This window comes from Pecten maximus, chromosome 2, assembly GCF_902652985.1.
Source record: "Pecten maximus chromosome 2, xPecMax1.1, whole genome shotgun sequence".
NCBI lineage: Eukaryota > Metazoa > Mollusca > Bivalvia > Pectinida > Pectinidae > Pecten > Pecten maximus.
Window position 1 is genome coordinate 30557274 of NC_047016.1, and position 24294 is coordinate 30581567.

At 32.7% G+C, this 24294-nt stretch overlaps 1 protein-coding gene across 1 annotated transcript in view; it reads left to right on the forward strand.

The window, feature by feature from the left end:
- Positions 1-507: 507 nt before the first annotated feature.
- The window catches only part of LOC117321764 (homeobox protein Hox-D9-like), a 65231-nt gene continuing 41444 nt past the window's right edge, over positions 508-24294 (forward strand). The window contains exon 1 of the mRNA XM_033876282.1: positions 508-1441. Within this exon, the coding sequence (XP_033732173.1) occupies positions 970-1441 (472 nt within the window). The 5' untranslated portion in view covers positions 508-969. The remainder of the gene's footprint in view (positions 1442-24294) is intronic.

Sequence of the window (24294 nt, forward strand, 5' to 3'; positions counted from 1 at the left end):
TTAAAATAGTAATGATCCGACAAGTTCCTTTGAAGATAAAACAACATTTTCTTTTTTCCACAAAAATTAATTTCTTCTACAACGAGAAAAGAGCACTTTCTTCCTTAACACTCAGTAAAAGGGAAGACCGGTAAATCTTAAGGGGTAGTCTCACCTCCAACACGGTTAGTATGGCAACAACACCAATATCTTAGGTCCGGACGCATTTGTGGTTGTTCAGAAGCACTTGTGGAAAATTATCAAATTGAAAGAAAGCTTGAGTATCCGTACGTCTCTACAGAATTGTTTTCAGTGGCAGTAGGTGGTCTGCCTCGGAGCTGATGTATCGAATTTTAAATTAGCCGCTCAAATAGATTTATAATAGAAAAACAAAAGCAATTTAGCTATTCAGTGTGTTATATCTTCAACTGGATGGTTGTTTTTTCCTAGTTTTATGCACGAGCAAGCTAGCGAATCAGTGTTGCGTGACGACAGCGGGAGCCGTACGGTGACCTGACTGGGCCTACCTAGAGCACAGTCGACATACGCCATCACTCCGCATTCATAGGGACCAATCAATTGATCGCCTGCTATCGATGTGTAGTTATTATTTTAATGAGTTGGTTTGACAAAAAGAAACGGACCGATAGGCACTATCTATGTCGTCCCCACGGTTGGCTGGTGGAATACCTCAGTCGCTCCACGATCACAGGATACTGAGGAGGGAAAGTTACATTGGTGGTAACTGTTGATGTAGCGAGCACACAGTTAGTAGTTGTGAGACAAGCAAGCAGAAGCGGAATTGAGAAAAGCAATAGAATTTTACGGTCGGTAGTGAAAGAGCTATCAGACGTCACAGATATCTAACGCCGTTACATTGTGTAGTGGCAGCATTAAGTGTAGAGCAAGTTATTCTCTACAACATTGATATTAAGACTATCACAACTACATATAATCACACGGAGATATTACAGCACGTGTGGACGAACTATGGCAGCGATGAACCCATATGCTTTTCGTGGGTGGCACTTGCCTTCTTATGCGGACGGGGCCAACTGCGACCGTAACTACCACATGTATGGATCCTGGCCCCACTCGGGGTACTTTCCACCCGGGTCTATGTACTCACTACAGACAGACACACCCAAACAACACGGAAATGCCGACTGGAAATTGCAATCTATCTGCACCACATCGTCGGAAGGTACGTCCCCTCGTGATCCATCGTTAATGAAGTCTGGCTATGAAAGTTTGATTTATAAAGCTTCGAGTAACAGGAATGAATGTGAAAATTCATGTCGCGAGGACCCTCAAAGGAGTTGTTGTGCAATTTCGTGCACGTGCAACAGTCATCAGCGTTTGAACGTGCTAGACAATAGCTGGCGGGGTTCAGAGGTACCCTCAGCCTTGGACCTTAACAAAGCGTCATCAGTTACAGCATACCCCTCGTTTTGCCAAAGAGGTAAGGGATAAAACGATGACAGGTTATCATATAGACCTCTCACCTGTCTGTAAACACTTTCCTGTCATTACATAACTCGTCAACAATAAACAAACTAAACATATCTAATAACAAATATAAAAATTTCAAAACACTAACTTTTTACGACCACAGGTAAACTTTGTTTTAACGTTGGTAAATATTTATGATTTAAATCAAAGTGATGTATAAGCATACGTATCACTCATTGTGAGAAAAAATTATTTTGAAATCATATAAATCTCGTTAACTCGTCAATCATTAATGATACATATCGAAATAGGAAACAATAATATTATTTCTAATCTTCCATGTCGCTTTCCTTGTATTAGATGTTAAATCTATATTATGTTAGGCGCAGTATCATGCAGATAAGTTATTACCTCATTAAACTTACCTTTAAATTCTAGTTATCAAAAACTTATAATAAAAATTTAAGAACAGATTAAATTATTTTATTATATTCAGATATTCCACAATTCTAGAAGATATCAATTCGGTGAAAATGGTTTATACCAATGGCAAATAACTCAAATGGAACATTTAGCAAAAAAAAGATTCATTTCTGTTCGTGTTATAGTCTGATATAGCTCATATATTTCAATAGTAATGGACTCTCTCAAATTGTATCAATGGTATATACTAGTCAAACGCATGCCTCACGCAACACTGTAAGGTAACACCGCATCATATATTGATGATGAAACTGCTAGGAACAGGAAAGACAATACCCTAAATGATGCTGAAGATAAAATTTGTATTAAATGGAAATCGTTATTTCTAGTTTAATGACCAAAGCTCACATGGATTAACAAAACATTACCGTCGCCATCTATTCCACGGAAGACTGGCGGTTTTCATCTCTTCCGTATGTTAATTTTATTTTACTAAGATATTTTGACTAATATATTGATACGTGTTATCAGTGGAAGGCAAACTTTTTCATAGCTGCTCAGTAAAGATAAAGATTATAAACCCTTTGAAGATTTTTACCACTCTGTGATATATTCTAATGATATCACACAGCTCATAACTGTTTCGTTAAATGTATTTCAGTTTCCGTTCATACAAAAACATTGTGGTACTGTAATTTTCCTTTTCATTACGACACAAAAAAAGTCACATCAATATAAATTTCTTTTTTACCCTTTTAAAAGCTAATGCTATTTTTTATTTCTAGTTTGACGACTATTTATGTTACATAAATGAATAAAGGAAGTATAGAGTAAAACAGACAGGATATGTAGGCACAGCTCTAAGTCTGTTTTATCATTTAAGTTGCTATGTCCTCTGAATGTGCTGTCTGACTAGTACAGGGATTTGTAATATCTGATAAGTTTGACGGAGACGTATTGAGAGATTTCACTGATTCAGTGTCGCGACATTCATCTGGGAGAACGATAACAGTTAATTGTCAATGCCCATAGGTAGAAATGTTTCTCTGCTACTTTAAAGGTAAATCCAACAGTGAACATTTCACTTAGCTCTCAGTTCTTTACGCATAAACAGACATGGGATGTAAGATGTTTAAACGTATTCTAGATAATAATGATTTATGGAAAAATTAAAACATGAATGGCAATTCACACCATTTGGAGTAAAGTAAAAAAAAAGTTTTGATCAGAAGATTTCCCCCTCAAAACGTTAACATATAAATAGTAATTCAGACGCGGTAACCGTAGCGTTGTATAGAAAAGGTAGCGAAAAATTGACATAATGGAAAAGTCGATAACGAAAAATTTAACTCCACATTTATATATTTCATTGATATCGGCGCTAATGTATCAAACATGAGGTTATATCTTCTATTTTGAATGACAGTATAGTACCTACCTCTCTAAGTAGTATTTGTGGTCTATTTACAATATCTTTATTGTTATGTTGTAGGCAGTAGATGTCTAAATATTTAATACACTATAGTATTGGCATAAAACATAATAGTGGTTTTAGTTTAATTTCTCTATGAAACCGAGTACTGAATAAAACTCTTATGGCATCCCTACCAGTCAAAGGGAGATAATTTGTGATGTTCCTCCCTCTGGGCGGAGCATTATGTTATATATATGCTTAGAGGGAAGTGTATTATTGAAAGAAAATGTTCTTAAAATTAAATCTTGACTGAAGACTTGAATTTCGAAACTAGAATGTTCGTGTTCAATTGTGATTAGGATAAATTAATCAATAGAAGAGTATATATGAAGGAAAACATTGAAAATAATTGCATCATTACCTATAAGAAAAACATTATATAAAAACAGTTTATACCTATTAATGCTTAAAATATGGATGTACAAGGTGTACACAAAATGTATCATATGCAATACATTTTACTTTATCATTGAGTGTATACTAAGTCATTTATATTTCAAAAAATAGTTAATACATCATCACAAATGTAAATTACATGATAAGCAAAAGCCTTAGAATATGTATACAGAGGAAACTATAAAACAAAATGTTCCACGTGTTCATGGAATATGCATCTGTTGCTAAAGCAACACCTTGATTACCTTTTACACGGTAATAATATTATATACGAATGTATAACGCACTCCGAAAGGCGACTCGAAGTCTACATTCTGTATATTGTGTTTGATCTTGTACAGATGTCAATTTAACAGAATTTCAATTGATATGAGGAGTTTAAGTATACACTAGATTCACCACTGAGTCGTGGACTTCATATCTCACACATTGTTTCGTAGTTTGTTGGGTTTTTTTTATAAAACACAGTTAAGTCATAATTTAGAGGTAACTATATATAATGTACACAAATAATATATATGTTTAGGTTACATTCATAGAGTAAACTCTTGCTGTTCATGGTGAAATCAAATCCCTGACCGTTAAAAATATATTGTCAATATTATATCAAATAAATACTCCGTAAATCAAATTTCATTTATTATTCACATTCTGAACTTATTATGTCTGCCATTGTTTACTTGTATTTTTTGCTAGTCAATGAAATGAAAAACCGGCAATTATAAAAATTAAAATCTTTATTGATAAATTTAAATGCACGGCAAATTACTATGTCATAATAAGTGCCAGCATAACAGAGTTTATCAGTTTTGAATAATGATAAACACTTTCGTTATACAATTTATCCTTCTTAACGATAATACGACTTAAGCATTATTTATAAATCAAATTTAGTAAATTTATACTTATAATAAGATATCATAATTATAATACTTTTGATTAAATTTAGAGATAATAAAACATCCTAATCATAATATTAACGCAAAACAGATTATTTGCCACAGGTCGTTTTTTTATCCGGATATCTGAAAGTAACTTATAATGTTTAGGTATACCTGAATATTTATTGTTAAAAGATATAAAAAAAATAAAGCGTAAAATGAGATAAAGTATCTAAGTTTAAATGGATACATTATCTACGAAGTAAAGCGACATCTGATAAGTAATACTTTATATTTTGGAATGATATACATTGTGGCGTTAATACGAAAACAGGAACGGAGTCAATATGATAAGATATGTATATACAATAATATGGATGACTAATTCTTAGAGATTCTCTTTGTTCAAACAATAGTATTAGCATGTTTTATTGTTATATAGTCCTGTACTTAGTGGTTTCTACCGATGATAACCACAACAGCGGGTCCTAATTCTTCGTGCTAATTTATCGATGACACGTGTTTGGTTAGTTAGTGTAAAAACAAAGGCTTGCAATGATAAATGTACATTAATCTCCCTATAAATCTTCGTTATAGATACGTCTAATGTCAAAGGTCGACTCAATCTAAGATGTGTTTAGCATTAGAAATAACAAAATTATACCTGTTCTCAGTAAAGTGTATGATAGATTTATACATCATGTTTATATATATATGTCCTTACATTTGGAAGACATACTTCATTATGTAAACAATATAACTGGATATACAACAATATATAAGCAATGCATACGTATGTAATAGATGTGTGTATCTGCTGCCGATTGTGTTTTATAGAAAAGTATTCTTATTTCATATGAAGTATAGTATAAAATTAGCTCGATGACAACAGCGTGTCGGCCATGGCTGATACCTGCTATAATATTCTCAGGTAAGACCTGATGGCCGGACCACCCACGTGTGCTATTTTATTATCATACGGAATACAATTATAGTAAGACTTTGACTTACAAAAATATCTACATATTCCCATTTGTAAGATAAAGTCAGCCAGACGACTAAGTTAATTATATTTGTGTTGATAATCATAACACTATGGCTATGGAATAAGCATTCCATCGTTACTTTTATTATTACTGGTATAAAAAATATATAGTTAAGGACATTGAAAAATATAGCACATCACAATGATGGATTGGTCAGCTTCAAGTTGCTCTGTGGTAATAGAAATTTATTTTTTTTGTTTAAGTTGATCGTTTCAATTTGATCTACATGGAAAAAGGATTAAAAGTTTTTTAACGAACACAACAATTACATATTCATTTCAATTAAAGTATATTTCTTGGATTTGATAAAGATTGAACATAAACTGAATACAAGTTTTTCACTTGCATAATTTTATTCCGTATTAATGTCTTTTAATTTTCCTTGTATTCGTAACGAAACGTGTTTTACATTTAAATAGTATCTGGTAATGAATACGATAAAAAAAATAAATTGCTACTTGTCTTGTCTTTATAACATGTATATGCATGCATTATGAAATAAAAAAACAAGTAGCGATGTGAATATTTTATGTAAATAAATCAATCATTTTGATTTGAGTTTAAAAGGATTTAATTGTTATAGCACATAAGTGATGCTAGATAAGAAAGCATTCTATTAAATATCTTTTTACATATGCATGAACTAAGAACGTTAACATAAGCTATATATTGATACATTTCTTTCTAATCTAAATATATCCAATTGACTTTAATAAGTTATCTAAATTATTAGTATCAAACAGGTTTATTTATCAAGGCAAGAAAATTATTTTTGTACATAGATTCAACGTATGAAATACGTTTCTTTGCAAAATATAAACAATACATTTTCAAATAATTCAGAGTTTGCTAACATAAAATGCCGTGTGTATTTTCGGCGATATCTAACAAAGCGTTAACATCCTACGGCTAGCTACATTTCCGTACCAAAACAAGACTGAATGATTGATTCGTGTAATGTCCCTTAGCCTCAAGATATAGCTACAACAATCGAGTCACATGCATTGAATATGAATTTAACCAGCTCTAAATGTAATTAGTATTAACCGTTGTCTGTTGTTAATCTCAGAAGTAACGTGATGCCACACACATACCAAGCACCAAGCCTTACTGGGCATGTGTGTATGTGTTCCCATCATACCACACGCATTCTCATATAAAATCACTGACTTTTTTACGACAAAATGGTCGTTTTATATGATCCCCGATCGTCACAAGAGTTCCCTCGAGTAGATACCGTCGTACATTCATATAACGACTATTAACCACCAACAGTTCTTTTAAGCTTCTCGGCACTATCGATTTTCTCTCTTCGTAAACAGAACGTGACTTCTACTTTTTTAAGACACAAATTAAGCGTATTGTTTCTGTTCCCTTTGATCTTTGGTGTAATTTTGATAACATTTTGACATTTAAATTATCATATTTTGGTATTAGTTTCGGCAAGAAAGTCTTATGAAGCATTATAATCACCATGTAATTTTACAGTATATGCAGTTAGAATCAACATGTATCTATTAATAGTTTAATTCAAATCATAACACAATGAAACATTAACAATACTTAATAATATAAAATATTATTGAGATGTATCCGCCAACAAAGATAAAAAAATGTTATATACCGGACAGTCTAGTAGAATGATCTTAAACTAAGGCTATAATGAAGGTTTAGGTATACAGTGCTAATAATCTTTATTTACAAAACATTTTATATATACATCTATTTAATACTGGTACAAAAGAGGAATATTGATTTTAATATATTTATCGTGTTTCCTTTACTACAATTTAATACGTGTGTTTAATAAGTATTCTTTTCCATTAGTACTTTAAACTGAAAGAGATTTATTTTATTACAGTGCGAAATATTGATTATGTTTGGTTTAGAAATTATTACAACAAAACAATACCATATGCTTCCTCGTTTATAAAAAAATATTTACACACACACGTAGACAGAAAATAAAAAACAGCGTAAAACAGAATTACTAAAGCGTTTATTACCATGGTATCATTTTGTGATCTATATATACTTACTGTGTGGTCAGTTAATGTGTTGTGGCCAGTGGGAGCGAGTCTGTTTATCGGACCACTAAATAAATGTGAGTTTCGTGGGAGGTGTTTATCTATCGACTACCTTCCATTAGACAATTTTTGGACTAAATAAGAGCAATTACAAAATAAAAAAAAAATGCGTTTACATATCGTTCTAAATATAGATTTTGCATATCGCTGTTGAACAGGTATTCCATCTTTCAAATGTGATTTATTGCAAATTGAAAACTTCATAAACAGAATAAGATACATTAAGTTAGCAGTATTCTTTATATATAAACATCAATTAATTGATAATATGTTGGTAAATGTCAAATATCTAATAATATGAAAAAAGACAGTTTATAAGAAAAACGCTTACAATTCTTAGATATTCTTCTATAGAAACGTTAACACACAAGGCATTACAGAAAGATACACATTAAATAGATAGTAGATAGTTATTATAATATTCATAAATCAAATATTGACCCGATATCACCAGATTTCGAATGTTAGATATCACCATCGTAAAATACTATAAACCAAACATTCTACCGATATCCGCAGTTGAAATTTTCCGAAATAATTACATAGTAAATAAGATATCGAGCCCGTTATATTTGTATAGAAGAACCCTCCAGTAAGTAGAATAACACGATTTATTGCATTGATTACTTTGAATCTAAAAATATTGTGATTACCTAATAACTAGCTATTGGCTTTTTTATCGATTCAGTTTAATTCTAATCGTATATTTTAATAAAAAGGTGATTGCAAATATATTCTCAGATGTAAAAAGAAATGGCATTGATGCTTTTGAAACTTAATACATGTTATACTTTTTTTAATCCATTATCTGTGAAAATTATTTTGATTATTTCTCTAACAGATAAAATCGAAATTTAGAGTCTTGTGTTCATTTCTATCAATTTATCGTTAAAGCTAATCAAAAGAAATACAATAGTTTTGATGTTGTATGACTTCGGACTATAAATTATCAGCGTTCAACCCGTGTGTATTGAGCTCGCACACATCGAAGTGGTTCCCAGCAAGGCCACACACGCCTCCATGGACTCTGATTTTACAAATTTTGCACAAGATGTAAACTCTCTTTCGGCATCTTATCTGCACATAATGTCGCCTGCGTGATGGACACAATCAATGTTCCTTGTTTATCACACGAGACAGCTAAAGACGACGAAGCTTTGATCGTTTTCCCGCGGAAATTATGCACAAGGATTACAAATAAATCGACCAAGTGAATATGGAAACACGGATGTGTTAGTTTTGTCAAGTTGTTGTTGAAGATTGTCTTCGTTGGCTTTGTGTCGTTTTCCAGTATGTTCTTTAAAGCAATTCTCTTCTTTAGATTTGAATATATTTAAATCGAAATCAGTTAATAGAGCAAACTGCTTTAGTACGTATATACAATAGATTTTCTCCAAAATACATTTATTTGCAAAAGATAACATGCAATGTGATTTCAGTAACTACTTATCATTAAAAAATTACATCAACACAAATCTGTTTACATAACGAAAATAATGACATTGACATACAAAATAATCGTTTAAGTTTGCTCTTCGTCTGCCTATGGCGGAAGCCATTGATTATTGACTTATATTATTAATTGTGGTAATAAATGACTCGTACGCCTCATCGCGATGCAATATGATTTTGCTTATGGCATCGCATGGTTTCCATACAAATCCTCCTGTGATATAGTTTGTGGAATGACGATTGCTCACGAATCCAATAGCTATATCGCTAAAGAAAAGCTACATTAATATTTCATTGCAATATCTTTAGACTAATAATTATTCCCAATCTTATTAAATCAAGTACTTAAGTTGAAATCTTATATTTCCTGTTCTTAATGAGTTGTGTAAATAGCACCTCTTTGAATCCATAGTTTATGTTGTCTCTTGCAGATGACAATTAATCAATATTATTTTTCTTAAAGCATGCCTTTCTTTAATTCAAGAATTTATAGTTTGAATAATCATACTTCAAAGACATAATTTAAAAAATCTTTATATTTTCAATACAGAAATATCATACTAGAAAGAGGGAAATGTCCATACATAACTTATCTAAAGGCTAAATCTGTAATGCGTTAATATGTTTTGTTTGTTTGTTGTTTTTTTAACGAAATTTTCGTTGAATATTTAATGTACAAAAGGACACCAATGTACTTTTTCTTTGTTGAATTGTGTTTTGATACATATTCGCGATAAAAGGGACCTTCTGAAATACAAATCTAAGAAATAAGATATTACCATTGCAGATACCGAAAAAGCATTGATATATAACCTTACCACAAACTTATGTTTAAATAATTATTCTGGATGAGTAATAAAATTTAGTGTCATCATTTATAACGCCTGTAGTAACGTGCGCGAACATGATCAGCAAATCATTGTGAAAACATTTATTAAATGGCATGTATGAACATGATAAGTAGGTCATTTATAATAATATGTTTTGATAGTTTCCTTCGTTATTTTATTTAATAAGTAAGTAATTCGGTACATGTATCTTAAGAAATTATTTGCTTTAACCAAATTTGTGAAGTTTTTCAATATAAACTTAAATGTTATTCATGATGAATCCTTGTATCTTGAATTAATATTGTGTCAAAATAAAGCAGGTTAGCATCAAACATTGTCGTAGTTTAATAATCGGTTCGAATTGTTAGCAGTAAGAGAAAATGAATGTGTTAGAGGTTATAACACAGAATATTGTTATTGAAATTAGAAAGTTCTTACTGAAATAGGAAGTTCACGATTCTAATTATTTTATACCATGTGTGAATATATTGTTTGATGTTTTACTCATAAGAGGGATTAATAATTTAGAATGGATTACACCGGCAAGAAACCGTTTTGTTTATGACTTTTGAGTATCACATCGAGTCTTAATAATTCGCTTTATTTATAGCTGGTTTTGACATTAACCCTTTCCGATAGTTATGTACCCATCCAAATCGATATGTCAATACTGATATCACACCTGAAATTATAAATAAAAAAATAATGATTTATCATATAACGACTAATTGATATATAGTTCTATACATCAGGTTTTTATACCTACAATAAGTTCTGCTTTACGGCTAAATAGATTTATGGTATTGTATAACACTTGTGTAATGTTATCAATCTACCAATCGTGTTGGTAGTGTATAACCAACATAAGCTCTCTTGGTCATACAATAAGACGCTAATCAGATGTTTTCTGTTATCTCAAGGAGCAAATATTAATAAAATCCTAAAATCGCACAACAACAAACCATTAAGTGCTGCATCTTACATAAAGCGAGCATTTACTGCAACCAGAAGAGATAAAGTTTAACTTAAAACATATCTTTACAATGCATGGAACCTGTTTTCAGGTTTATCTTACAGATAATACATTTGCAAAGCAAAATAGTTTAATTAATACTTTTTTCAGATGTAGAAATACTTCCTGAAGGATAAGCCCTGTACACATTGGCTAAAACTCACATGAAGATAGCAAGTGGTAAAGATAAAGAGTATAATTAGCTTAGGGCACTGGTGTAAAAATAGTACATTGTTCTAGGAACAGATTTATCTTTGGATGTGTTTTGTTTTTTCGCCAATGAAAGTCATGATGAATCATGTTGATAACAACACACCAGCAATGTATATTATTAATTAATTGCAATGTTAGTTATTTCATTATGAATATGACATCTCGTTTTGAAGAAACGACGACAAAATTATATGAAATATATTAGCAATCATGATAATATATAAAATTTCATATAGCATGCAGCTTCTCAATAGCTGTAAGCATATAAAATATAATATTCATTTCAACAGCCCTATATTATATATATATATTAGTTTGACATTCATTAGTCTCAAATCTAAGAAAAATTTCGATCACACGAAATATATATATATATATAATAGCTGATCATATAAATCAAAGAATACCGACGTAATAACGAGACCATAACTCGATCTCAAAACGTACAGGAAGAATAAGACCGTGTGTTCCGCAAAAGTAAGCGACGTCTGCTTTATAATATTCATCCCAATACATTATTTTTTCTATTCCAAAATAAAAAGTTTTGAAATATAAAGCTTATCACATATAGCCTTTAACAGGTTAGTACATGAAATTGACTAGTCCTTTATACATAATATATAAAGCTGATAACGTTCAACTCAAGTCAAATATATAAATATCTGTAGCTGATCAGATTGAATTCAAATGCCGTGTAAATAACAGACAGAGTATATACAGCTACCCTTATGAAACTCAACTTACGGAAGTATTACTTACACAATACACATTATCTCGAAATTGTCATAAATTGTACGTCACAAAACATCAGGCTCGCAGGTATACAGCAACTATCAAACACAGAACTAAAACGGTTAGTACATCAAGTCACTACATAAAACATTTAACCATTTTACAACAAAGACGCAGAAAAGTGAGCTCATTCTAAAGTTCATTTATCTGAGAATGTTTGTGCTTCAACTTTTCAGTGAAATCAGAACATACCATGTTTATATGTTAATACATGTTTTCCTACAAACATGAGTTGATCAAAAAAGGGATGAGAATATATTTTTAATTTTCGTGTTAGAAACCATTCCATTCTGGAGTATATAATATTTTTGAGATATTAGCATGAATTGTTATATGAAAGGAAACATCTTTTAACGTTAGCACTTAGGTTAATTAGTTAACAATCAAATCATGGACTTTTGTTAAGTTTGTTATATTGTTTATTTATTGTTTGAAAGCAAAATCTAAATTAAGTTTACAAATGTGTCCAATAAAGATGTGTTTTTATTTAAAATTTAACATTTTTTTAATTATATCTGACTTGATACTAAGATACTGCCATAGATCTTATTACCCAATCCAAAGGTATTATCATAAATAATGCTAATAAGATGGTACTCACATATGGTGCTTGCGTAAAGAACTACAGTACACAAAAAATAGGTGTGTCACCCAGTCATTGCCTTCTTTACCCATCTCTATTGCCTGAATTATCCCAAATTATGTGTTCCGTCTCTGCACTTTGAAGTATGATCAGGATATGCTGCCAAAAAAACCAGAAACCAATTTTAGATGAAAACATGTTTTGATGCTTCTCTCATTGATCTCTTAATCAAAAGCGTTGAAATGCATTAAATCTCTTAATGGTGTTTATTTTATACGTTCGGAAACAATACAATTCTTTAAACTTCCCGATCAAGTAAAGCGAAGATTTTAATTACCGATTGAAATGAACCCTGAAACGGTAATCAACAATGTAATTAATTGCAAAAATGTATTATGTTTGCATTTCGAATTCTTCATGAAGCTTTCGGCTTTAATTTAGGACTATTTTGAGACTTATAGAGTGCGTTCTTCATGGTATATTTATTTAATTATTCATGAAAAATGAAAGCAAGGAATACGTATAAAGAATATTTAATAGGGACATGTATTTATTAACAGTAATAAAAACTGATAATGGTACACGTTCATGTAAATTACCTCATTCTACCATGTTGCTTCTCCAATTAACTAAATCCGTGTAGTGTAATTGTGATGTTGATTTCATTGTCTTCTGATGTCCGTGATTTTTAACATTAAAGGTACTAAGCTTAGTGTATACAGGGATGTTTGATTAGTATATACTGTATATATATATGTCCAACGTAACGTAAATAGTGGGTTGATATATAGCTCGAATTTACTTATCAACCTAAAATACATTTTGATATCTGGTCTTTTTCTAATCTTGTATTTCTTCAAGGATCTTCATACAGATTTTAAGTTCCTGTTTTGCCATCGTTTCATCGGTTTGAGCTAGAATTATGCTGTTTTATACATAGGTGAACATTTGTATTTAATGACAATTTGTTTGCCTTTAACATTACTCTTTTAAAAGAGAAAATAACGTATCAGATACTTTTGACAAAATGTCGGAAAATCTTCACTAGCGATAAATATAAACATTCCCGCTGTCTTCGATTCAATGTTCTGCGACACAATTAACTTTTTTTCATATGAATTACATGTAGATCAATGTTGATAAGGAGTACACTTGGAGTTCATACAAATATGTTATATTGCGATTTAAAAGATTTAAAAGATTTATTAATGACAGTCGAGTCATACCTTTGATCTTACGTATTTATGAATAACGTTTGGAATACCTTTTCGGGTTGTCGCACAGTGCTGAATCAGTGACTGTCTCACAATACTGAATGAGTGACTATTTGTCACAATACTGAATGAGTGACTATTTGTCACAATACAATATTGTCACAATACTGAATTAGTGGTTGTACATCACAGTACTGAATTAGTGGTTGTATATCACAGTACTGAATTAGTGGTTGTATATCACAGTGCTGAATTAGAGGCTGTATACATTTATCTCAGTACTGAATTAGTGAATATGTCTTACAGTACTGAATTGGTGTTTGTATATCACTGTACTGAATTAGAGGCTGTATATCTCAATACTGAATTAGTGGTTGTATATCACAGTACTGAATTAGTGGTTGTATATCACAGTACTGAATTAGTTGTTGTATATAACAGTACTGAATTAGTGGTTGTATATCACAGTACTGAATTAGTGGTTGTATATAACAGTACTGAATTAGTGGTTGTATATCTCAGTACTGAATTAGTGAATATGTCTTACAGTACTGAATTAGTGGTTGTATATCTCAGTACTGAATTAGTGGTTGTATATCACAGTACTGAATTAGTGGTGGTATATCACAGTGCTGAATTAGAGGCTGTATATCTCAGTACTGAATTAGTGGTTGTATATCTCAGTACTGAATTAGTGAATATGTCTTACAGTACTGAATTAGTGGTTGTATATCTCAGTACTGAATTAGTGGTTGTATATCTCAGTACTGAATTAGTGGTTGTATATCTCAGTACTGAATTAGTGAATATGTCTTACAGTACTGAATTAGTGGTTGTATATCTCAGTACTGAATTAGTGGTTGTATATCTCAGTACTGAATTAGTGGTTGTATATCTCAGTACTGAATTAGTGAATATGTCTTACAGTACTGAATTAGTGGTTGTATATCTCAGTACTGAATTAGTGGTTGTATATTACAGTACTGAATTGGTGGCTGTATATCACTGTACTGAATTAGTGGTTGTATATCACTGTACTGAATTGGTGGTTGTATATCTCAGTACTGAATTAGTGAATATGTCTTACAGTACTGAATTAGTGGTTGTATATCTCAGTACTGAATTAGTGGTTGTATATCTCAGTACTGAATTAGTGGTTGTATATCTCAGTACTGAATTAGTGAATATGTCTTACAGTACTGAATTAGTGGTTGTATATCTCAGTACTGAATTAGTGGTTGTATATTACAGTACTGAATTGGTGGTTGTATATCACTGTACTGAATTAGTGGTTGTATATCACAGTACTGAATTGGTGGTTGTATATCACTGTACTGAATTAGAGGCTGCATATCTCAGTACTGAATTAGTGGTTGTATATTACAGTACTGAATTGGTGGTTGTATATCACTGTACTGAATTAGAGGCTTTATATCTCAGTACTGAATTAGTGGTTGTATATTACAGAACTAAATTGGTGGTTGTATATCACTGTACTGAATTAGAGGCTGTATATCTCAGTACTGAATTAGTGGTTGTATATTACAGTACTGAATTAGTGGTTGTATATCACAGTGCTGAATTAGAGGCTGTATATCTCAGTACTGAATTAGTGGTTGTATATCTCAGTACTGAATTAGTGGTTGTATATCTCAGTACTGAATTAGTGGTTGTATATCACTACTGAATTAGTGGTTGTATATCTCAGTACTGAATTAGTGGTTGTATATTACAGTACTGAATTAGTGGTTGTATATCACTGTACTGAATTAGAGGCTGTATCACTCATTACTGAATTAATGTCTTAAAGTCTTACAGTACTTAATCAGTGGGTGTATCTTACAGAACTAAATTATTGGCATTGCCTTACTATACTGAATTAGTCGCATAACCTAAATACACTGAATTATTGGCATGATCCAACTATAATGAACTAGTGGCATTGTCTGACTATACTGAACTAGTGGCATTGTCTGACTATACTGAACTAGTCCCATTACATAACTACGCTGAATTATTGGCATGATCCAGCTATACTGAACTAGTGGCATTGTCTGACTATACTGAAATAGTCCCATTACATAACTACGCTGAATTATTGGCATGACCTAACTACGCTGAATTATTGGCATGATTCAACTATACTGAACTAGTGGCATTGTCTGACTAAACTGAATTACTGGTTATGAAGAACTGACTTATTATTTGTTTCTGACAGTAAAAAGATATGTCCTAATTAATAGCTGTCTGTGGCAATGACGGAAATGTCATTATACGTCGCTGCAGGCTTGTTTTAATTACCCTTGTAAAACACATCCAGACCTCCAAATTTAGAGTACAACTATAATGCATTTTAAACGTCAATGTACATGTATAAATCCGAGAATTAGATAGGACTTCTCGCGACTAAATCGGACACTATCATCTGTGACGATAGAAAACACAGCAGCGCCCCCTATCTTTTTGGTGTTTCTTTACAAGCGGTCTGATACATGCCTTTGCCATATGTTCAGTCCGTATAGTTTTAACCGTTATCGTGTGTTAATGGGCTAGCCTAATATGATGTAGGACAGGACTGACTTCGTTTGTAATATTCTGTATCAGATCCCTTCTAAGCCCTAGGGTGCCATTTACTAGGGAGATGATTATTTGAAATTGTCTCTTTCATTTCTAACTAACGAGACAAGATGGCGGGATTTCTAACTGTAATTTTACAGGTAGCACATGCTGTCTGGGGTAGGATGTTTGAATGTTTCAATGTCATACAAAATTTCGACGGAGGACTTTATTGTAAGATTAAACCCATTGTGCAGATTCGTAAAAACTGTACGAGCTGTTAAAACTGGTTTGTTGCTTTCCTTTCTCACCCGTTCATTTGGAAATACGACTGTGATTAGCATGGTAATTAACTTGATATATTTATTTTACATATGAAACACATATACATAATGCAGGTGTCGTTCTGCATGCAATATTATGTCAATATATAGTTGTATATAGAACAGCTATACAAAGTGATATTGTTATTCAAATTCTAACAAATATCAAATTAGTTGAAAGGTAGCAGGCGGTAATTAATTTGTTTTTTTTTCTGGTTTACTGACGACTATTGAGATACGGATGACAGGTAGCAACTGAGTTAGGATTACCAGTCTCATAGGAGCCTCTGTCTAAACATTAAATGTAGACATAGAACGGTGTCTTATGTCCAATATCCATATGTTGTAGGTCTTAAAGAGTCAAACACCTCCCAGTTTAGGCGTCCGTAGATACGACAATGAAGGGCTATAATTGTTGTAGACTGCCCGTGGTAAACAAGCCACTTATCCAGACATGGAAACGGTTCTGCGTTCTCTGTAATCCTTCATTTTTCAAAAACACCAGAACAGCTTGATTTATAATGGCATTGAAGAAAACTTAAGTTTCTGATAAATGTTAATGAAACAATCTGATGAAGCGCTGGCTATATCACGTAAACTTAGTGATGTCGTCTGCTGTTACTACGGAATGTGAAATCATCATGGCGCGTTTTAAATTACATCGCACTTTTAGCCTGGATCAAGGTTCAGGCATGTCCTTAACTGCACAAATAGCTTTTAAAAATAATAAAACAGCATTATAAAAACAAAAACTCCGCGGTATATGCAATTTTCAAATGCTATGTTATCATTTTAAGAAAGTCACAGAAAAGCATGTTTGACTCCGAGATATTCAGCGTAGATTTTCTTACGAAAACAATTCATACAAGATATAAGCCTATCATGACAATCGTTTACTGTATTTTTTAATTTGTAATTGAGGATTATACTTATATAACAGACGTATATTGTTGCAAAAATGAGGATGGGAACTAACATTAAATTACATACAGTCAGACAGATCTTATTTCAATGAGATATTACACTGCATTGTCAAACCTCAATGAGATATTACACTGCACTGTCAAACTTCAATGAGATATTACACTGCACTGTCAACCCTCAATGAGATATTACACTGCACTGTCAAACCTCAATGAGATAGTACACTGCATTGTCAAACCTCAATGAGATATTACACTGCACTGTCAAACCTCAATGAGATATTACACTGCACTGTCAAACCTCAATGAGATATTACGCTGCATTGTCAAACCTCAATGAGATATTTCACTTCATTGTCAAACCTCAATGAGATATTGCACTGCATTGTCAAACCTCAATGAGATATTACACTGCACTGTCAAACCTGAACGAGATATATTCCAATGCATTGTCAAACCAAAAATGTCATGATGGTAACTTATTCGTAGTGTCATCTTTCACGCCACTGCCAATATAAGAATAACAATCCTATGTGATCGTATTAGTTGTTAAGGCTAGTGGGCGATAACACAAATATTTTGAGGGGCATAACTTTAATATATCAATAATAATATATTGTATAACTAATTATATATTATATTACTAATTAATAATTATATATTATATTTAATTACACAATAAAAAGAAAAGCAGGTTGCAGACAATGCCTCTAAGACATTCTGACTAAGTTATAAGTATATGGCACAAAACAATCTACCGCAGTATGAAGCATAAAAACGCGATGTATGTAATAATTTGGGAAATTAATTACAGATAATGCCGAAACAAACAGTCTTCTGTTGATAATGCCAAAGGCAATCCTAGTATGTTGAACCCATGACTTCACTTACTATATAGTATCTACTAATAATTAAAGCAGTGTGATTTTGCTATTCCGAGGGTGTGAATCTCTTAACCAATAAACGCATGCTATATGACAAACACGTAAATGATCAGATAAAGGACATTTCTCACTGTCTATAAGGAAAGTAAACATTACGTAAGTGTAGTTTTGTGGTTAGGCAGACCGCTCCTCGCCTGAGTGTATTTATAACCCAGGAAGATTTCTTACTCATCCCTACAGTAGTCAAGCAATGTAGTATATCGATATCTTCAAACTACAAACATTTACTGTGTTCAACAAGGCATGCAAATGATTAACAAATAAATTAGGGTAGATTTTGTTTTGGATATTAAAATGTTCAATAACCATGTCGCTGGTTTATCTAAATTGATCCTCGTAAAGATCATTCTCTGTGAAGCATACAACACTAAAAGCTTCCAATCCCCTTCAAGTTGCCAATATTTCATACGTGCTTAGCTAATTGTGGAAATGTTTTAAGTATATATTAAAAATTATTATATTACTCCCTCTGAATATGTATTCTTTGTCAAGACGCTCACTGAAAATAGTAACATAACCGATTTCGTCACTTAGCAGTTGTTTTCTACACAGAAGACATTGTTGTAGCTATTCTAAACAATTCCCAATCTATCTAAAGGTTCGCACGTTGAGCTATTTGACGAGCTGACAAACACTACACTGGGACTAAACATTTTCACGGTGACTCTAGACTTACTGAAGAGACCATTACTCTACAGCAATGACTTGTTTAAGACACTTCTATTGTATGAAAACAGAACGTTAGAAAACATTTTCTGAAGACGCTAACATTTTACGGAAACGTCAGTGGTCTGAAGACTAATATTTTATGAATACAACACTCTCTAGCGACACTACATTTACTGAAGACCCTTCCATTTTGCAACAACCGCCACATTTTCCGAAGAGGCATTTTCAGCGAAAAATAGGTACTTTTTACATCCCCACACTTCTATGTACAACCACATCACACTTTCTGAAGATTTTAAATATTTCCAGCGCTACCATTTCACAACTCATACACTTAGTGGAGATACTGTTTTACGACAACACTACTGAATGAACGAGAAGCCCTTGTTGTACTAAAGGAACTTATATTACTGTATAAATACATCTACTGACGGGTACCTGACCACAGCAATTTCATGTGACGGTGATACCTACCTGGGCGCTTTGTTACCTATTTATTTCATCACACTTGAGATAAAGATCAGCATCTTATGACAACAAGATCACTTTAATGCTAGACCGACGTTGCGACCCGACTATACATTACAGAATCACCGAAGCGAGTTTAAATATATTGCTCTCGGGACGTAGCTAAACGGGCTGTATTTATGCGCATTTAATAGAAAAGCTCCATCTTAAGGAGTTTAAATGTAAACGGTTATGGCTTCTAATTGTTTCTAAGTAGTCAATAAACTTTTTTTCCTTTTGACATAGTTCGACGTTTTTCATTTTGAATTGTCGGATTAAGAAATTGCTTGAATAGCTAGTTATGACCATATTATACAAACGACATTCACAAATATCAAAAGAGCTTGTTTTTAATAAACATTGACAGCTGAAATTTTAATGGCTGTTTTTTTCTGAATATGATTTCATATCCTGATGAGCGATAATCTTATGAGTTCACACTCGGATGAGTCTCATGAGTCAATATGATGAGTTAATATTAAAATGAGTTCATAATCCGATTAGTTAATAATATCCTTGAGTTATTATTCTGAGGTGTTAGTAGTGTAATGAGTAAATATGTGAGTAGATATTCCTGAGTTGATCAAATATTTTATGCTTTTTCTGATGGGCTAACACCTTGACGAGTTGATATTCCCATGAGTCAATATCCTGGTTAATATAATGAGGAGTTGAGTTAATATTTTGATGAGTGAATGTTCTCATGAATTAATATTCTGATGAGTTAATATGTTTATGAGTACATGAGTACTTTGAATGATTTATGAAGTCGTTTAACCTCAATAATCATTCGACAAAAGAGTCTTTGTCGATTGTCTCCGATTACCTCCTTAGATCAACCGTCAATGTATAATTCTGCCCACCTAAAATAGAGATGTGACAATATTTACCATGCATTTTTAATGATTTGACACTTCCTCTGTGAATGAGCCGTCATGCTTACCCTCGGAGGCGTCAGAAGTCGTGTAGTCTCGTGCCGGTGCTATTTTGATTCTTTTGGGAAAATGCATATTTGATCACGTATCATAAGTGACATTACATGATATTTTAAATGCGCAAGACAGACAGAAAAGGTCCTGTCTTTGTTGGTATGTCAATAACGCATTGACCTTGATCTTTTGTCCAAAGAGAGTGCATGAAAGAAGTGAAGCTTATAACACCAAAAACGTTTGACATTTGAAAATTGATAATTTCGACTTCGAGTAATAAATAATAAAGTAGAATTAATATATGCTAGTTGATGAGGGACAAAATAATATATTGAGCCAATTCACACTGATCAATTCTAATCTTGAAACCATGGCCATTGATTGTGTTGAATTCAAACTTCGTGATACACCGGTCGGTTTTACCCTCGAACTCTTACTCATTGTTTAGGGTAGAAAACCTTTTATCACGTACACATTACAATTCACCCCTGAGCCAATGTACACGGGCCAACATCTTGTTGTAAATGGTGACCTATGTTTAGCTTCTCTGTAGTTCCTTGACCTCTGACCTTGACGATATCAGTACACACTTCCGGGGGATCCCATCTTATTTACGTTATCAGATCTCGGGTGAAGGGACCTTACCTCGCTGTTATCGAGTGAATGTCTATAAACCACATTTATGTCTGGCCATCGTCTCGACTTCATAAACATCCCCAGGGCCACTGGTCATTAAATCGTCACTTTACATCTCTGGACAACATAATTCTTGACCACAACTTCTGACCATCGCCCCTTGATCTTTGTCCACAACGTTGACCACTGTCATGCCTGGTTAGAGTGCACAAAGTGGACATAACGTAAGGAGTAGATAAGATTATTATCTAGTTAAAACTGTCCCAGTCTTAGCCAGTCTCTCCTGTAAGATTTAGATAAAAATATGTTCATTAACCTCATCTACTTCATATTCATATAAATGTTTGATACATGTTACTAGTTCAAATACTGACATCACGCCTAGCTGTATCAAATGTATCTCTATATATACACATTACCTGAAATGGGTTTTGATGCAAGAAAGTACATATTCAGTGATAAAATCACAAAGTTTTTATTTTTTCATTTATATTTTTTTAATTTGCCCCCTCATTACATATATACAATTACATATCGGTAAATGGGTGTTTTTATTAACAGAGGTTGATTTCTTAATGTCCAATTAAGAAAAGATTTATCATTCTCCATCTCGTAATGCTACAAAAACACGAAAATTACCCACATCTCATTGATACTGCATTTAAATTTATTGCGCTATAGAAGCACCAAATTACATTTATGACGTAGATAACGCGGTTTCTTGTACTCTTAAATTATTTAAACAGACCTTGTCAAAAATCTTTAGAGTGAGACGAATATGTTGGTGTGCGACGCTTAGCGCACGTTCGTTTCACGACTGGGATTTATGGCAGAATAGACATATTCTAAACATGCATAATGCATGTAGGTTTTTTTTAGCAAGGTTAACGACATGGGATTTAATATAGAACGACTAAATAACACACCTTTAGGGACCGACATCGGGAATTTAAACCATAACTAAACTATCATTATATCATCGAGATATTTCAGGAAATTTCTCATACGCTCGTTCCGTTCTGACTACGGTATTATGTGATATGAAGTTGTGTGTAGCTTATCCAGGGTATGGTGAACAGTCAGGTTTAAAGGGTAATATTGTGAAGCGTAGTGAAGTTTGAATGAAAGATGCTGTACTATACGGGGTCATCGTGTACAAACTTGATGAGCAGTGAAATATATATAAATGTCATCAAAATTTACGTGTGGCATAGGGATCACATTATTATTGGTTAAAATCTTAGTTGTGGTTCGATTTATCAATAACCGTTATCTTTTGATGGAAATTCATTTCACTTTTTTCTTCGTTAAAGATTTGTCCTCAAATAAATGTACTTAAAACCTTTTTTTCTCACGCTTCAATTGTTCTTCTTTGTCGTTTCAGTCAAATTGTGATTCCCTAAGGCTAGATACCGTATCTATATATACAAGTTTGTCTATATCGCCAGGATATATAGTCGGTAGATCCATGCGTAAAATTAAGCGATGAAAAGATTACGATTTTCTGTGTGACTCGATCACATTGACGCTTGTGCCACCGTGTTTGTGACGTTCTGGCCGATGAAGTAAAGTGATACTCGTACAGGTTAAAATGACGAAAATATAGAAAAAAAAAAGTATTTAATGTTTTTCTAATGGAAATTTAAGCTTAAAATATGCAAGCTGAGGGATATTTAAAATCTTGAACTGCACATGTTACATATAACCTTTTATCGTGCACATCCGACTTCGGAGATATATAACGAAACGAAATGTTGACACTTTTTTTAGTTTAGTCAGGAGAAATGAATGAACCACTTTGTATGCAGATGTTCTTGGCAAATCGTTATTGTGCCACGTTATTTAAAGTCTATTATTGACACGATATCAAAACTTGTGATATCTTCATTTGATATTTCCTTTATTACTTCCGGTTCTTTTCACGTGTATCGTTACAATGGACGATGTGTCAACGACGTCTTTATCATCAATGATCATCTCTGTCCTCACTATCCGAATAGATACCTTACCGCTCCATCTGGGGGAAATAATGTGAGAATAAGGTCTTACAAATGCGTATGACCATTTATATATATATAAACTCCCTGTAATATTGCGTGTGTGTGTGTGGGAGGGGGGGGGGGGGGTATACGACGTATTAGGCAGGCAGATTGTTGTTGTTTGTAAGGTGTTTGATAATAATATTTAATAGAACGGTTTTAAAGAGAACTTCAACGATTATAAAGATGTTGATAGAAGAAAGAGTCTACAAAACCAGTCTAGGTCACAAACGTCCCCCGATGTCCTAAGGACGCCCTTCATCCACGAATATTGACTTCGAGTGTCATCTACGCGGAGAACTATTTATGGTGGTTCTTCAACGTTGATTATGGATGTCAATCGTTAACATGCTAATAATTCAAATAAAAAGGCATATGTATGACAGCTTTGTCTGAATGTATGAATAAGATCGTTATCAATCGCCCAGGGGACAGTTTCAGAATATGCAAACATATGTATGCACCATTAAAAAAAAAATGCTATAATTTAAATTTTGGTTTTTGTTGTGGCGAACAGAACAACGAATGGATACCCTTCTCTGCCATTCCTGCTAAGCTTCTAACCACTCCATATTTCATGAACTTTGACGTTTATTAAATGATTGCCAGAAAGATAACAATTTAATAACTAACATTTTATAAAACATTCTAGATTACGATGGGATAATTCTAATATCAAAGTGTATTTATTTCTGGTGATCTACATCCGGATTATAGATCACAATGATTCAAATTCACAAATAAAATACACAAAACAAATGACGCGATGGTTTTGGCTTTGAAAATAGGAATAATCAATGCTGACATTTCTTCAGATAAATTTATGATAGGTTGAGATGTCGTGATATTATGTATAACTTTGATTTAAACATATTTATTGCGATGCAATTATTAACCAAACGGCAAGGGCACATGCTATGTTCAACATTCCAAA